Source organism: Peromyscus californicus, unplaced genomic scaffold, assembly GCF_007827085.1.
Source record: "Peromyscus californicus insignis strain IS unplaced genomic scaffold, ASM782708v3 Scaffold_6__1_contigs__length_162567912, whole genome shotgun sequence".
In the NCBI taxonomy this organism is placed as follows: domain Eukaryota; kingdom Metazoa; phylum Chordata; class Mammalia; order Rodentia; family Cricetidae; genus Peromyscus; species Peromyscus californicus.
The window spans coordinates 53,986,588-54,004,343 of NW_026294584.1; the positions used below are offsets into that span (position 1 = coordinate 53,986,588).

The window sequence follows — 17,756 nt, forward strand, 5'->3', positions numbered from 1 at the left end:
AGCAGAGATTATTGTCGGCCTTCCCAGGGACACGTCTGGTAGAGGAGTCCATTGAGGAAGTGTGTCAGCTGCTGAAGATGCTAATACAAGAGCAACAGGGATGCCAATGCATGGGCAACAGGGAGGAACATCCTGGTATCTCTTATTTCCAAACGGTCAGGCTCTTGACTTTGTTTCCCAGCTATCAAGGCCACTCTGAAGCCTACAAGTACATCCAGCAAGACAGGGCAGACCTGGGAATGGACAAAGCATGAACTTGGGAGCCAAAAAGACATTCACTATTGGACTAGTATAGACAACTACTCTGAAGGAATGTCTTTAAAAGCTTGTTCTAATGTGTGTTGCACAGGTTTTCTGGGCAGGGATTCTTGGGATGTTTCTGGGAAAAGTCTCTAAAGGACTCCTCCATTTGCATGTTCCTAGGGGTGGGAAGCACATTCATTAGTGTCATGATTTCCTCCCCCACATGTAGTCCCCTGAAATCCTAAGCAAGTTTCAGTCCAGCTCTGAAGAGCTGCCAGACCCTGGGTCAGAGTAGAAGAAGCTCACAGTTCACACAGAGAGTCCATGGCTGCTTTTTGGCCTCACTGGCTACTTGAACCTTCAGGCCACACAAGCATATTGTAGATTTGTGGAAAAGCACAAGTTAATCCAAATGGATAAGTCAAACAGTGAAGAAATGTAGGCAGCGTTGAAGAAGAGATTCTGAAAACTATGAGATGTTTGTTCTACAGAAAGAAAACTGTTGTTGGGTAACAGAACAATTTATAGTTAGTCTCAAATGCTTGCTGTTGCTTGTAGTCTTACTTAAGATTATCTTATTTAAGATAGACCAATTTTATTTTTATCCTGCTGGCAGACAATGAACATTGTCCCTCAGGGCCTCTTCTGCTTCCACTTGAGCTATACATCCTGTGATGTAAGGTTTTATTTCCAGCCTTGTTTCTAAGTTACTACAACTGCTCAGAGTATATTCAGCCTATGTCAGCCCCAGAATAATTTCTAGGTTAGGGCCATAAGAAAAGGTAGAGGAAGATCATAATGGCTACTGACTATAGATACAAAGTAAATACTCTATGATACCTCAGTGTTTTCGCTATGCTTTTTTTTTTTTTTTAAGTTTGAAAAGGCCAGGTAAACGGGAAGGAGTTTTCACTCCACCAAGCTGACGTGGGTTTTTAGATTCCATTTTGATCCATGTCAAGCATAAAGAGGGTTAAAGTTCATTTCTTTGAGGTTAGTGTTTCATGTAGAAATGACATACTACCCCTGACTTGACTGAATCTTTTCTTTGCTTGCTTACTTTAGGATATGAATGAGCCTTCAAACTTCGTGGATGGATCTGTCAATGGCTGCCGCAATGAAATTCTCAATAAACCACCCTATATGCCATGTATGAGTTCTTTCCTGCTCAAGATCCTCTTTCTTTTTATTCTCACATAAAGCCAAAAGTTTTGGAGTGGAGGGTTAAACATACTCTCAACATGGCATAAAATCCACAAATAGAACATCTTTGAATGTATTCAAATTACTAAGTTAGTAATTAAGTATAAAAATAATGACATGTGTTATAAAAAAAGCTAAGCAATACACTTGATTGCATTGATGGCTATGAATTTGTTGCCAAAGTTGTAAATACACCCCTCTATGTGCAGGTGTACCTCCCAATACACAGGTTCATTTGATTAGAGTATGAAAATCTAGTCCCCAGACTTTCTACCCATGTTCAAACACTTCATGAAAGATGCTCTTTGTACTAACTGCACCAGAAACTGGAGTAAGAGGCTGTGGACAAAGACATCTCAGAATATTGAGTCCTCTCACCACAAAGAAGCCCAAGGAATGAAGCTCCTATAAACAGTTCATCAGCAACTAGAATTTAGGTCTTTTAATGTTAGTTTATTGGTCACATCTCCTTCTCCTCCATCCTTCCATCCGTCTGTCCGTCCATCCATCCATCCATCCATCCATCCATCCATCCACCCACCCACCCACCCACCCATCCATCCATCCATCTACCCACCCACCCACTTACTCCTCTCTCCTTTAATTTAATATTTTTCAGTAAAGTGCTGACAAGTCAGAAAGATTCAGAAACATCAATATAGAATTAATTTGCACAAGATCTATTTATTCCCTTGAGAACATTACCATCTAGTGGAAGAAACATTCCTAACAACAAAAGAGTTTGTCATGGTAAAAAATCAGCTGGCACATTGAGTTAGACTCGGGAGGCATGAGTTTGAGGCCAGCCTGGTCTACAAAGCGAGTTCCTGGAAAGGTGCAAAGCTACACAGAGAAACCGTGTCTCGAAAATCCAAAAAAAAAAAAAGATGTTTCATAGAGCCTGCATATTCTTCTTAGCCTTAATTATGAAATTACAGGATGTTGCTTTTCTATATTAAAAATTTCAAGTAATTAGACTTGGTATGATAGACATGCCAATATATAAATCAAGATGTTTGGAAATTAACTCAGTATTTCCCCTCAGATTTGGAAGGCAGGGACAGAGGCCTGAGCAGCAACACACTGTGCATGGAGAGTGAGCAGATCCTTCCAGATGGCTCCCGGGTTCAGCACTATGATGTGCATAGCCTTTATGGGTGGTCCCAGACCAGACCCACCTATGAGTAAGTATGCTTTGGTTACTGTTAGCAAAGATGAAGGCTGGCATGGGGAATTAAGGTATACTTGTGGAAATGGCATGCAGGAGGCCTTGGTGGGTTGGGCCAAGGTACTCCAGTGGGTGAGGGAGACACAACATGCAGATTCGGAGGCGAGCTGTGGCGTGGAGCTGCAGAAAGTTACTCACACCATGCAGATACTGCATGCACGTGGAAAGTTTTATAAAGGGAGAAAGGAGAGAGGAGAAAGGGGAGAGAGAGATAGAAATAGAAAGAGAGGGGGAAGCTGTGGAAAGTTACTCACACCATGCAGACACAGCATCCACATGTAAAGTTTTATTATTAAAGGGGGGGGGGAGAGAAAGAAGGAGATGCAGGCTACCTCTGGTGAGAGGGGACGGGGGGGGGGGGGGGGGAGGGAGGAGTTTTTTATTAAAGGAAACTTTATATATGATGACGTCAGGATGCTGGGCGTGTCCCCAAGGGGCGGTTCAGAATACTACCAATATTTTCTCTATGAGCACAGTTTATAATCTTGTTTGTGAGATTCCTAGATATTTCAGGTTCACATATGGGGAAGCAATGAGGTTCTTCTATTCAGAGGTCATATGTGCTTAGGCCATTAGGTTGGCCCTTTGCTATCTTATCATCTTATTTAAAATACTTCTATATAAAAGGAATAATGCCTCTAAGCAAATTTTGTTAACTGGACTGGAAGTTTTGACTCTCATCCAAGTTAGGCACCTTTCCCATCTGGTGTCCCTATAATTTAGTAATATGGCAGGCCATATTTTTCTTTAGTAAGACATGCTTTCTTTTTGTTCTTTGAATATATTTATAATATCTTGTGTAAACCCCTTCTCTACCAAGTCCCTTCAGCAACATTTTCTATTGGTTACTTTTTTCTTATGTATCTTTCATTTTTTTGTTCTAATTTTTGCATGATTTGTTTGTTGTTATTGTTGAATATTAGACATTTCTAATAATAAATTATAGCTCTCCCACTATCCATAGGGTTGGCTGCTCTTTCTGTTCTTATTTGATCAGCAATTTTTCTGGATTCTGTAACCATTTATTTCCCTCCCTTTCCCTCCCTTCCCTCCCTTTCTCAAAGGAAAAGTACTTCTCTGGTCTTTGAGGGAGGAGGTGATTCTCCTTGACTGAACCAAGCCTTGTTGAAAACTGGCTCCTAGGGTGGACCCACTACCTTCCTTGATTGCATACAAAGGGATACATTTGGCCTTGAGGAAGACAATCTTGATTCTAAATTCCACACAACCAGCTTTTAAAAAATGATTTGCAAGCCGGGCGGTGGTGGCGCATACCTTTAATCCCAGCACTTGGGAGGCAGAGGCAGGTGGATCTTTGTGAGTTCGAGGCCAGCCTGGTCTACAGAGAGAGATCCAGGAAAGGTGCAAAGCTACACAGAGAAACCCTGTCTCGAAAAATCAAAAAAAAAAAAAATGATTTGCATCTTAAAGGGGCAGAGAAGGAATTCTTAATGTCGGCTTAAAAAAAAAGAGAGAGAGAGAGAGAGAGACTACGCCAAGAAAGTTAGTTCAAAGGCTTAGAGTCTGGAAGGTGACTGTCTTAATGAAGCACACTCCAGTCACAATGGATGCCTGGCCTCTTAAGTCCTTTATTGCTTGGAAAGGTGAAAAAGAAAATGCTTGCCTATTTAAGGGACAAAAGGACAGCCTTCCTTTTCATTTTAGCCTTCTTTCATGGTTCTTGTCTGGGAATGTCCTGGAACCTGGGCCTGCACAATGTTTAAGATACCCGTTAATATGCATTCCTTTTATGAAGTTCTGTGTGAGTCTAATCCTCAAAAATTACTTTTAAAATTGAGCCAAATGTTTTACCTAAGCTGAAATCACAGCCTTAGCACCCATGAGGGTGCCTGCCAGCAGAGTGTTGAAATTTTGGCAACTAATTATTTTTGTTGTTGTTGTTGTTGTTTTTTCGAGACAGGGTTTCTCTGTGTAGTTTTGGTGCCTGTCCTGGGTCTCATTCTGTAGACCAGACTGGCCTCGAACTCACAGAGATCCGCCTGCCTCTGCCTCCCGAGTGCTGGGATTAAAGGTGTACACCACCACTGCCCAGCCTGGCAACTAATTCTTTAGAGGCAGGAATTTTTTCTCAATCTTGAGCTGAGGTTTGAGTCATGGAACCCTCAGAATAGACATTGTCTAGAGGACTGAAGTATTTGGGGGAGAATACTTTTAACAGATCAGAAGGGGGTTCAGATTTCTTAGTTTACTGTGAAACTGCTGGCCCTTTGCTGACAAAATGGCAGGGAATGGGCTGAGGTGGGAGAAGCCTTAAGGGAAAGTGTTATAAACCTCACTGTCTCGACAAGATTTGTTTCTCTTAGGAAGATGATTTTTATCCTTTATTGACCAGTGGCTCCTGAGTTCTGAAATGCTTGCTTTCAGCAGTTCTGCCTGTATAGTTTATTGCTTTCTTGAAGAAAATGTTCGTAGATGTCCTCTTTCACCTTTCAGACTTTGGTCTAAGATTTTTCTATAAACATTCATATATATATGAATACGAATGTCTCATTTATATATATATATAATATGTATTTATCAATATATCAATAAGAACCTCTTTCATGCAGGAAACTCCCCTGCAATCTAAGTGCAGCGGTGATGGCATCATCCCCACCTCCCAGAGTCATGAAAAACTCCAGATTGTTCAGTTTTGTTTTTGTTTTTGTTTGTTTGTTTACAGGGCAAAATGGTATTTTCAACTCTCACACTCATTTCTATTCAAAGGCTCTGGTCCTCAGCCCTCATTTTGTCTTCTCAGGGCTTAGAGGAATATATTGTGTTTTGCCATGAGCTATTGGCAGGTTAAGGTGATGCACACTGATACCATGGTTTTCCCAGAAAAATTCTTGTCATCTTTTCTGCTTTCTTTGTCATTTTTCAGTGTTCTTTCATTTTGCCACTTCATTTATACAGCCCCAGGTTCCTCTCATCAGATATAAAAGTTTGGGATCACAAAGAGAGAGAGACCACTACTCCAGCTGAAGTGTTAGGACAAGGCACAACTTTACTCTTGATCTAAAGGGTGTGCTCAGCAAAGTGAGCACACTGGGGCGGTGTGTAAACTGATGACATGACAGCTCTGTGGTATGGTTAAGGGAACATCTTTATTGTAGATATGAGAGAGAACAGCCGGAGGCATCTGGAAGAGTCCGGAGCAGAGAGAAAAGCAGACTGGACATAGCCGCTTCTAGAGAGGCAGGAGAGAATGGTGGGGATAACAAGAAATAGAGCATAGCAGGAGAGGCTAGAACGTGAGAGAACAGAGACAATAGTCAGAATAGCTGGGTTTTAAGAAGGATGAGTAGCTGGGAGGAGGGAAGGGCCAGGAGACTGGTGTGGGGGCTTTGATATGTATAACAATACTTTTGAGTGGGCACAGAGGGATCCTGGAGGCTAGAATGGACCTTGCTAAGCTGTTGGTGCCACAGGTATTTGTTAATGGGAGAGCCATACGTCCCTTTGCCAGAGGTAAGGAAATGACTCCTTTTAGTAGAGGGGAACCAGTTTCACAAGTTTCTGAGGAATTCTGACTTTTAACCAACTGCTAGAAATCATCTGATAGTCCAGTTTGAGCACATTTCTGGATATTTAGATGGCATTTTGGAGTTTGGGGAATTGGAGTTTCCTTTGGAATTGACAAGTAGTAAGTATACTTGGTTTTTATTCTAACTCAGGTGTTAACTATGTCTTTTCTCATTGGTTGTGGTCCAACCTCACAGTCTTTCATGATTGGCTAATCAAGACAAAAAAACGTAGCCCCAAAGGAAATGAAGGGAAGGGGAAAGAGGTGGTCTACCTAAGTTCCAAGAATGCAGGGGGGCATTTGTGTAAAGCAAGGTGTTACTGGGGGTAGGGTGGGGAGGGGATTGAAACACTTGCGTAAAAGTCTTACAAGGAGGGGGACTTCAATTCTTTGTCACAAACACCTCTTTACAGTGTTCTGTAAGATAAGATTAATATTTAATATTTCTTGCACTCTGTCCAAGCAGAAACTGGTTCTTCCAGAAAATAAGCTTTTCTTCCTATGAAATAAGAAAACAGGTATTTTATATCCTCAAGTGTAACCTTACCTCAGACCTCCAGGAGGATAAATGGGAGTGAACCCCTTACTGTCAAGGAGCCCCTCCTGTTTGAAAGAGCCAAACAACCAGAAGGAAAAGTATAACTAATAAACAATCCAGGAAGACTTCATGGAAGAAGTGGCAGTTGAGTGTTTCTTAGAAGAGCAGGATTTTCTCTTGTCAGAGAAGGGGTTTGCAAAGCTCAGACTGCAGCACAGAGAAGACGTGAGCCATTGCTTTAGTTTCTGACTGAACCTTCTTGCCAACTCCTCCTCTCTCCTCCAGGAAGCTTTATTGGTCACAGATCCCATCAACTCCATCTCCTCCCTCAGGGAAGCTCAATCTATAAATGATCTTTCAGAAATGTAGCAGGCTTTCTTCATGACACATAGACTTATTAATTATGAGTGCTTGGCCTTAGATTAGGCTTGTTTCTAGCTAGTTTTTTTAAAAAAAATTGAATTAATCCATTCCTATTAATCTATGTGCTGCCCAGGGCTCATTTACTTCATATACCTACTGTCCACCCTGCTTTCCTGCTTCCTCTGTGTCTGTGGCTGACCCCCAAGTAGCTGGCCCTGGCTGGCTGGCTGGCTCCCCTTTTCTCTCTGCCCACCAGCCCTGCCTATCCCTACTCTGCCTACCTATTGGCCATTCAGCTTTTAATTAGACCAATCAGGTACCTTAGGCAGGCAAAGTAAAACAGCAACACATCTTTACATAGTTAAAAAAAACTCAGCATAAAAACAGATGCAACACATCTTTACTTAGTTAAACGAATATTCTATTCCACAGCACAGGGTAGCTTGTTCCTCTGTGAATGGCTTTTGCTTCCTTCCTTTCTGTTTGTTCTGTTGATTTAGAATTTGGGCCTTGGTTTTTAGACTGGTGGTTCCCAGTCATAATGCCGGTTCCTAGTTAGCCACCGCCACAGCACCTCCTGGGTTGTAATTGCCATTAAATGACAAAACGAATCCACAGATGTTTGAAGCACTGTGAGCACTTAGCAGTGTTTCTTTTCTTCTAACCGTTTCATCAGCACTGGAACCTGAACTGCTCTTGCAGACCTTGACCAACATCCTCCTCAAACTGTCAAATCCCTTTAATATTCATAATTGTGTGTGTGTGTGTGTGTGTGTGTGTGTGTGTGTGTGTGTGTGTGTGTGTGTTTACCTTTTAATAGCTTGGGAGACTATACTCTTAAACCTCCATGGTTCTCATACACCTTAATGTTTCCTGCTTTATCAGTCACCTATGCTGGCCATACAGACTCTGTCTGGGCTGACCTCTCAGCACATACACTAAAACCCAGCTGAAACCTACTTCCTCCATAAAAACTTTTTAGCCCAGTCTATCACTTCTATTCACTCCATTCTCTTACCTGGTGACCTTACGGAATAACCCAGAGTTTGGTGGTTCTGTACGTCTAAGGGCAAGAATCATGTTTTGCCTCTTTTGAAATTAAATTAATTTATTTGTATGTGTGTGTTTGAGAGAGAGGAGAGAAAACAGGTACACATGTGCCATGGTACAGTGTCTTTGGACTTTTTTTTGTGTGTGAAAATACCTTCCTTTGTCAGGCTCCCAGTACATTTGTGGACCAGAGATCTTTCAGTAAGGGAGTGTTCATTTGTGTCTCCTGATGTGTGATGCTTTCTTTAGCAAACCTTTGTGTTGAAAACACACTAGTCCTGGCTACGTGTGTGACTATAGATAAAAAAAACCATGTTTATTTAACTGTCTAAATATATACCTTTTACACCTGTGTTCCTGTGAGCACAAAACATACTCTGCATTCTAAAGTATAGTGGAGTATGTTAATAATATCCCAAAGCATATATACCATAATTCAGATCCCAGGTATATCTATGTATTCCTTGAATGATCCTTGGTAACTGTGCTGGGTTTCCTAGCAGTGATAGGAACTCAAGAAAAACCCCCATTGTAGAGACTGTGCAACGATATGTGTGGAATTGATTGATTTGTTCCTGGGTATGGAATTTGTTTCTTAAATACTTGTTTTACCAATCTCTCCAGCCCCTCCTCTGACCTCCACATATAACTTGCTAATTGGGCCTCTTATGAATAAGATCCTCTACCAGAAAACCTACAGAATCAACTAACCTGGGTTCTTAGGGGCCCACAGAGACTGAGCCAACAATGAGGGAGCCTGCCTGGGTCTAACCTAGGCCCTCTGCATATATGTTATGGTTTTGTAGCTTGATCTTCTTGTAAGATTCCTAACAGTGGGAGCAGGGGCTATCTCTGACTGTTTTGCCTGCTTTGGGGACCATATTCTTCCTACTGGGTTGCCTTCTCCAGCCTTAATACAAGGGGAGATGCCTAGTCTTATTACAACCTGATATGCCGTGTTTGGTGATATCCCTGGGTGGCCTTGCCCTTTTCTGAAGGAAAACTGAGGAAGAGTGGATGGGGGTGAGGAGGGACTAACAGGAGAAAAGGGTGAGGGAACTATCACTGGGATATAATATATGAGAGAAGAATAAATTGAAAAAATTTAAAAAAGAGAGTAAGCTTCTCACTTTAGGTGCAGGAATATTTCTTGTGCCCTGCTGTGAGGTTGTCTGGGACTCTTGTCATGACTTTTAGCTTCTTTCCTGGAAGAAGTTCTCTGACTCTTAGGGCAACTGCTCTCCTGCCTCATGCACAGAGCTGCAGCCACCAGCCACTCTCTGTCATGAAATTCCATGGCTGTCCTCTTCAAATTCACCTCCTTGTTTCCCTGACCAGAGCTGTGCAGGAGGCGACAGGAGAGAGAGGGGTCGTCATCACCCGCTCCACATTCCCCTCTTCTGGACGCTGGGCAGGACACTGGCTGGGAGACAACACAGCTGCCTGGGACCAGCTGGGGAAATCCATCATTGGTGTGTGGTTCTTCCTAGGGGCCTTTGTTGGTGGTGGGAGTGGAACTGTAGTGTGTCCAATGTGGGTATACTATGTATATTTAGATTGGCATCTGGGTGGCAGTGAAGTCAATAAAAGTTGACTGTTCTGCCAGTGTGAGTTTTAGCTTATACCCATCTCTCAATATATTCAGCAGGAATTGCCCAGGGCTGTTAATGAAGTAAAGGAAGAGGCAGGTTGAGCTTCCTCTCTCCTACCTAAGGATTGTCTTCATTTAACATGGCCATTGTGTCCTATTGCAGGCATGATGGAGTTCAGTCTCTTTGGAATACCTTATGTAAGTCATATCAGAACTGCTGCACCTTGCCCAGATTTCAGTGTATGTGTGTCTGTCTTGAAAGAATACCCAGCTGATACTCGATTTTACTCCTTCTCAGACAGGAGCAGATATCTGTGGGTTCTTTGGAGATGCTGAGTTTGAGATGTGTATCCGCTGGATGCAACTGGGTGCATTTTATCCATTTTCCAGGAACCACAACAATGCTGGGACTAGGGTGAGCCAGCCATTGTTCGTGCTGCAGCTGTATTATCCAATGTCAAATCACAGCTTATATCAAAATTGCAGGGGTGTCATTCTTATTTCCTGACAAATCATGAAGACCACCAGGATATCCATGTTTTAGAATATCCACAAAGTTCAAAACTCCAAGGTTATCAATAACTCTTAATAGTACAAGTTTTCTCACCTCTTGGAGGCATTTTTGCCAAGAAAAGTTATTTTTCTAGCTACCGCATTGAACTACAATATGACATGTTCCTTTGCTTGACAGAATATTAAGTTGGTATTTTACTCAAACCATCTTTGCTAAGTCAGCACTACATAGGGATCTATTGATAAAGCTTCACATACACACAAAGTCAAAGCTAGACTGTGCGAGGGACCTGAGAATTGGAGATAACGAGGAACAACATCTACACTAGTTTTGTAGGTGACAGAGGGAGCAGAAAGGAGTAGGCTGGAAATGGCGAGGGAAGTGACATGTGACTTACTCACATAGTAAGTGTCCAGCCATCCTCTTCTGAGATCCCTGGGGTGCAGTGAAGAAGAGCTTACCATATGCTCACTCACCCCTCCAGAGACAAGATCCCGTGGCCTGGAATTCAACCTTTGAGGAGTACTCAAGGAAAGTACTGGAGACCAGGTACTCCCTGCTGCCGTATCTGTACACCCTGATGCACAAAGCTCACACTGAGGGCAGCACCGTCATTCGAGCGCTTCTCCACGAGTGAGTGTTGCCTCTTTCCCCAAACAGTGAGTCTACGCTCATTTGTGAAAACACGTCACAATGGTTGTAAGCCTAGGGATGAGTTTTTTCATTTTGGATTTTTCAGGTTCATAGATGACAATAAAACCTGGGATATAGACCAACAGTTCATGTTGGGCCCTGCTCTCCTGATCAGCCCCGTTCTGAAGAGTGTGAGTTTCTCTTCATAGACCAGATGCCTTCCAACCACATGATCCAAAGCCACAGTGAAAAAAAATACTTTATTTAAAACTAAAAGAAAATATTGAGCTTGTCTGTGTGTGCACATGTATAGATAATAGAAGACAACATTTAGGACTGAATTCTTTCCTCCTACCACTTGGCCTTAAGGAATCAAACTCGAGTTTTTGGGGTTGGTGGCAGATGCTTCTACCCACTGAGACAACCTCACTAGCCCAGGGAAAAAACATTTTAAACATTTCCCTGTCTTGCTTATTTCATTATTTTCAAGTAGATAACTTTCAACAACATCAAAAGGAGATCTTTGCCCCCAAGATATTAATGAAAGCTTTTCAACACTGATTTCTCATTTGGGAATTCTGTGATCCACTGCTTTTATAATTTCATTAATTGAAACATTTTTTCTATATATTTGAGGAGTTTTCAAAGTGTATTCATTAAGATTTCTCAAATTCTTGACATCACTAATAAAATTCCATCTTAATCTTAATTCTATAGGAAGTGTTTTAAAGATCAACATTGCTTCCCAGTTGGGATATTTATAGTATCATACTGATTTTATGTTTCAGAACACATTTGAGATATCTGCTTATTTCCCCAGAGCCCGGTGGTATGACCATAGCACGGTGAGTTATAATTATTTTAGGAGGAATCAGATGGCTCTGTGCAGGCTAGAGAGGTGGCTAAAACTTTCTCCTTACTTCCCAGACCAGAAACAATTCTACCCTAGCCAGATCTGTATAAATTGAGGTCTGTATTAAGGCACAGGAAACATCTGAACACTTCTTTCTCCTGTTGTCCACCCTATACCTTCTCTAGACTTACATAGAAAACACTAGGTTTTCAAAGGTTTAAGCAAAAATGAAAATAGATTTTTTTTCTCATTTTTATAGTGCTTTGCTGATCTTCCAACATGCTCCCTTAGTAAGGAAGAATTTGTAGTAAAATATGTAACTCATTTATTGGTTTTTCCTGTCAGCATTTCTCATCTATGTTTTCTTCCAGGGATCTGGCCAAGAATCAATAGGTGAATGGAAAACATTGGCAGCTCCTCTGGACCACATCAACCTTCATGTCAGAGGAGGCTACATCCTGCCTTGGCAAGAGCCTGCAATGAACACTCACTACAGGTATGATGAAGCAGTGTTTGGTGACCTGGCCCTTTACCAGGACATATGGATAAATAAACAAATTGCATAGAAACTAGATTGCAGAGTTTCATTGGTTGGCTTCTATGGGTGCCTTCTGATAGGATCTAGAGGAAGACAAGTTCATGAAGCCATTCCCTGGGAGATCTTTCACCTGTGGTCTTGTGTCAATAGCACAATTCTCCTAAGCAAAACTTCTCTTGAGAATCGAAACCTATGTTTCTCCTCATGTTATTGAAAAGGGGGGATATTAACAAGCTCCTTCACTTGCAGTGGTTGCACAGGAATATAGCATCAATTCCCAGGTACTTTTGGTGAACTCAGAAAGAGATTGCACAACACACACACACACACACACACACACACACACACACACACACACACACACACACTCATTAGGAAAACATGTCAAAAGCATATAAAAATGGCTCAGAAGAGCAGTCTCCTCTCAGTCTGTGATGAAAGACATGATTTTACCAGAACAGACCCAGAGATGGCTCTTTATAATAAATAAGATTTGTGAATTTGCATGTGTGAAGACAAAGAGAGATATTCTGGGAGTATTAAAGAAATAAAGGTGAAAATAAGTTGGGTACATAAAATTGAAACAGTTAACTCATGGAAGGCTGTGAATGGTATCACCAGTAGTTTGGGTTTTATTCCTTGGTACCTGAAAGCTGTTGAAGTTTTAATTTTCTGGGATTTTCATACTAAGGAATTGATGTCACACCATTGTACTACTGCAGCAGGTATGTTGGAAAGTGTGCCTATTTGAGTTGTGAAAATTGAAGTTGACAAATGTTTCATTAAACTTTAAATGATATTCTGTTGACTTGTATCTTATATTTTAATCTCACTCTATTTTTGTCATTTTATGTACATATTTAATACCTGGAGCTTTGAGTTTTATTTCTGGAGTTCTTTGTTCTTACAGCCTACAGCCAATTAAAACATAATGATTTTTTTTATATAGTCGACAAAATTTTGTGGGATTGACTGTTGCTTTGGATGATAAAGGGAAGGCTGAAGGTCAGATGTTTTGGGATGATGGACAAAGCATGGGTGAGTATGAACCCCCAGAGAGCCTGTATGTCACTCAGAGCACTCTGTCATAGAAGCTCACCATGTGCTGGTGGCACCCAAAAATCTGTGTTGTCTATTTCCAATAAGATAGTGGTGTTGGGGAAACTTTGGCTAGCTCATATATATTCTACTGCAAGTTATTGTAGACCAGGTATGGTTCCCCAGTCTTGGAAATTTCATGAGCCTGACATGATGGATTCAGCCAGTATCCTCACAGAACTATCTCACTCTGATAAAATAGTATAGATGGAGATATCAGGCTGATCATGAAGTCATCCTTATGGGGCAGGGTCATAGCTCTACTCAGGTCAGCCAACAATATCAGGCATCTTTCCCCTCATAAGTAGGGACACTCAGAAGACTCTTGGTGACACGTAAATTGAGAATTATGAATTGCCAGGATGCTTAATACTTGGTATGTTTTCTGTCTTCAAGCTGGGTTTTCACTCATTCTATTGTAGATAACTGCCACCCATCATTATCATCAGAGCACCCTCTTGCTCAGACATTTCTAAAGAATACTGGCATGCTGCTTTTAACCTGTTCTCACTTTTATTACTATTATCGTGGACTGAAACATTTTGATTTTGCAAAATGCCATACTTTCTGAAATTGTAGCCCATTTTCCTTCACTAATATACCTAAGGCTTTCTTCCTTTTGGTTTTCTTCACTCTCATTGAAGTGTGAAATACTCACAAAAGCTTTAAGGGTACAAAATTAGAAAAAATACAACCACATTTAGGTGTATTGCTGTATTGTCTTTTGTTTTTCTGTTGTTATATACCTAGGAAAATGCTTGATTTTTATATAGCTGAAAACATGGCAATTTTGTAAATTTAGTTTCTTTTTACTGAATGAAATAACAGACACATGGCTGGATATTAACATGTTCTTCTTGTAAACATCATTACTATGACCATATCTCATGAAGAAGATATTGTAAAGTTTATCTAACTGTAATTGTTCTCTCAATATATGATGTTAATTTTCATTGTTATAAATTGTATTTTGAGTATTAGCTTTATTTGCATTTTATATTGTTTTCCAGAGTATATGATCTTAGCTGAAATTTACATAAAAGTATCCATTTAAGAATATAGTTCTTTGAATTTTTTATTAAAAAATTTAAATTAAAATATAATTATATCACTTCCTCCCTTTGTTTCTTCCCTCTAACCCCTCCAATATCCTCTTCTTCATTCTCTTTCAAATTAATGGCCTCCTTTTCCTTTATTATTGTTGTTTTGCACACACACACACACACACACACACACACACACACACACACACACACAAATTTATAAACACCTAAACAGAATCCAGTGAGTCTGTTTCTCATGGCTTGTGTGTATGTGACTTCAAGGCTGTCCACTTCGTATTATACAGCCAATTAGTGGGCTCATCCCTAGAAGAATCTATTTTTTCAGATCTCAGCAGGCATTAGTAGCCTGTGCTTTTTGTCTAGGGATGGTACTTCATGAGATTTCCCTTTCTGTGTTAGATAGTATATTGGTGTTAACATTGTTTAAATCTTGTTGAAGCAGCCTTGTTGAAATAGCCATATTTTTAGGTATCTTGGGCATAGCTTCTTTTTGGTTCTAGGAGAAACAATCTCACAGCAGATTTTTTTTTTTAATCTGGCACCTACAATCTTCCTGCCCCCTCTTCCAGATGTTATCTAAGAAGCTGCATTGTAGATGTAGGTTGAGGTTGGGCTACCCATGCGACATTGGTCTCTGCTTTATGACCATTTGTGGGTTTTTTCTTTTTCTTTTTTCCTTTGTTATGGTGTCTGTTTGCTGTAAAAAGAAGCTTCATTGGTGAGGGTTGTGAACTACATTTATCTGTGGGTGTAAGGATAGATTTTAGTATGCAATTAGGAATTACGCTGATACAGTAAAGTGATGGTAGTAGGTTCTCCTCTAAAATCCATGAACTCATTAGGCCCAGGTAGTTGTCTAGGTTTCTAGTACCAGGTATAATTTCCAGCCTATTGAGCGAACCTTAAGTCTAATTGGACAGCAGCTGCTTGCCACCAAGCTATGAGTGCCACTTTTGTACCTTTAGGGATATCTTGTCATACTGGCCATTGTTCTAGTTCCTAGATGTCACAACTGGATAGGAATATTGATTGCTCCCCTCCCTTGATAGTTCACTTAGTACTTATCGGTGCTATGAAGGCTAGATCATGGGAAGGAGACTTTCAAATCTTTTGAGTCCTATGTCCAAAGTATGCAGTGTCTTCAGAAATAGGGATTTGCCTTTAGCCTCTGAGAAACAACCAAGGGCAATAGCAACAGTCTACTGTTAGACTACTCTGACTCAAGTGGGGGTTTCTCATTCTGGTACTGGGATTTTTGTCAAATAGTTGTGCTGTCTAGTTGATGTTCAGTTGACGCAAGACACAGTCATGTTAGAAGAGGGAACCTCAATTGAGATAATGCCCCCATGAGAATGGCTTGTGGGCAAGCCTGTAGTACATTTTCTTAATTAGTGTTTGATGGGGGAAGGCCCAGCCTATTGTAGGTAGTGGTCCTGGCTGTATAAGAAAGCATATGCCAGATAATAACCTGAAATGGAAAGTGGAAGAAAAAACAGTGGGAATTCAAAGCAAGCCTGGGCTACATATAAGTTCCAGGCTAGCCTGAGTTAGAGAATGAGAACCTTTCTAAAACAAAAGGAAACAAACAAACAAAACACAAAAGGAAAGTACTTGCTTATTATCTTTATTGCTTCTCAGGAAGATGAAGAATACCTTGTTAGTCATTGTGATCAGTTTTAGATATTTCAGACTCAACATGAGATTATATGCTACAACTGAAGCAGATAACGGTTTATTTTCTTCTTGTTTGCAGACACATATGAAAAGGGAAATTATTTCTTGGCTAACTTTATAGCAACACAGGTAAGATTACCTTATTGAGTTTATAAGTGATATTACCTACAGATTAGACATCACCTGCTGTCTGTATAAATATAACGTTTACATATTAAGAAGAAGTGCTTCCTGCTTTTACTTTTCTAATTTATGTTGTTGACAATGAAATAAGGAAGAAAATAGTCCTTATTTTACATTTATCCATAATACCATCACTATGTGGAAAGAAGTTTGGAACTCATGTTAACCTGGGGGAAAATGGATCCCTCAATATTCAGCTTATTTCTAGGGATAAGAAGCTTTCTGGCTCTTAAATTTTGAAGTGTAAATGTTATATAAATAATCCTATGTAATACTGCTGTATAGTTGATACTTCATAGCCTCATTGTCATGTGACAGCAAAAGTTTATTGAGATCATGAATTTATGGAGTTCAGGTGATCTTATCAACACTTAACTGACCTTGGCTGGAATATATATCTATATCTATCTATCTATCTATATCTATCTATCTATCTATCTATCTATCTATCTATCTATCTATTTCTCTCTCTCTCTCTCTCTCTCTCTCTCTCTCTCTCTCTATATATATATATATATATATATATATATATATATCTGTAGGTAGCCATCTGTCAGTTGCTCAGCTTGGATGAGCTTGATTATACTTACATAGCTGGTGGTCAGCTGACCTTATGACGTTTTCATGATTATGATATAGGATAAAGTGAAAGTTGAGGGGCTTGAGAGAGGGCTCAGTGGTTAAAAGTGCTTACTGCTTCTGCAGAAGAACCATGTTTGGTTCCTAGCACCACTTCAGGCAGGTCACACCCACCTGTAACTATAATTTCAGAGGATCCAATGTTTTTTGGCCTCTGAAGGCACTTGCGTGTACATAGTGCACATTAATTCACACAGGCACGCATACACATACATAAGTAAATAAGCACATCTTTAAAAATTAGAAGTGAAAATACCAAATTATTACATAAAAATTACATTTTTATCAAGTTGATAAATTTCTCATTAGCAAAGTAAAGCATACATGACCAAGACCAGAAGCAAAGGTGGGTCAGCATATCTCATTCAGAAAGGTAAAACTGTAAGAGTTACATGGGAAATGAAAATTATAGAGGAATAAATAAATTAGAGAAAACAATACTTTGCATGTTGGATTATTTCATTGACAATTTGTCTTTTTCTCTTGACAATTAAATAAATCATTCTATGTCAAGTCCAGAATTTGCTTATCACTCACCCATTGACTGAAAACATGGGCTACTGTAGCACAATTGATCACCTCTTTGTAACAGTGCTTCAAATGCTAGATGTCTGTTCAATACTCCTCTGTGCTCTCTTACTATTGAGTGTACCTCTGGGATAACTTGGCATTTTCCTTGTTTTGTGTTTATCTGGTTCCTAGATCTGATCACTCTGAGTGCTAGTTAATCTACATTTCTCTTAAAACACAGTGACTGGGATCAAGAGCATGATTGAGACTTCTGTGTTTCTTTTCATTTTTCTTTCTTTTTTTTCTTT

At 40.2% G+C, this 17,756-nt stretch overlaps 1 protein-coding gene across 1 annotated transcript in view; it reads left to right on the forward strand.

Annotated features, from left to right (window-relative positions):
* Positions 1-17,756, forward strand: part of Mgam (maltase-glucoamylase) — a 253,858-nt gene that overhangs the window by 220,645 nt on the left and 15,457 nt on the right. The window contains exons 151-161 of the mRNA XM_052721491.1: positions 1,309-1,393; positions 2,492-2,630; positions 9,490-9,623; positions 9,906-9,940; positions 10,041-10,157; positions 10,741-10,889; positions 10,996-11,080; positions 11,678-11,734; positions 12,114-12,238; positions 13,230-13,318; positions 16,196-16,245. Of these exons, the coding sequence (XP_052577451.1) occupies positions 1,309-1,393; positions 2,492-2,630; positions 9,490-9,623; positions 9,906-9,940; positions 10,041-10,157; positions 10,741-10,889; positions 10,996-11,080; positions 11,678-11,734; positions 12,114-12,238; positions 13,230-13,318; positions 16,196-16,245 (1,065 nt within the window). The remainder of the gene's footprint in view (positions 1-1,308; positions 1,394-2,491; positions 2,631-9,489; positions 9,624-9,905; positions 9,941-10,040; positions 10,158-10,740; positions 10,890-10,995; positions 11,081-11,677; positions 11,735-12,113; positions 12,239-13,229; positions 13,319-16,195; positions 16,246-17,756) is intronic.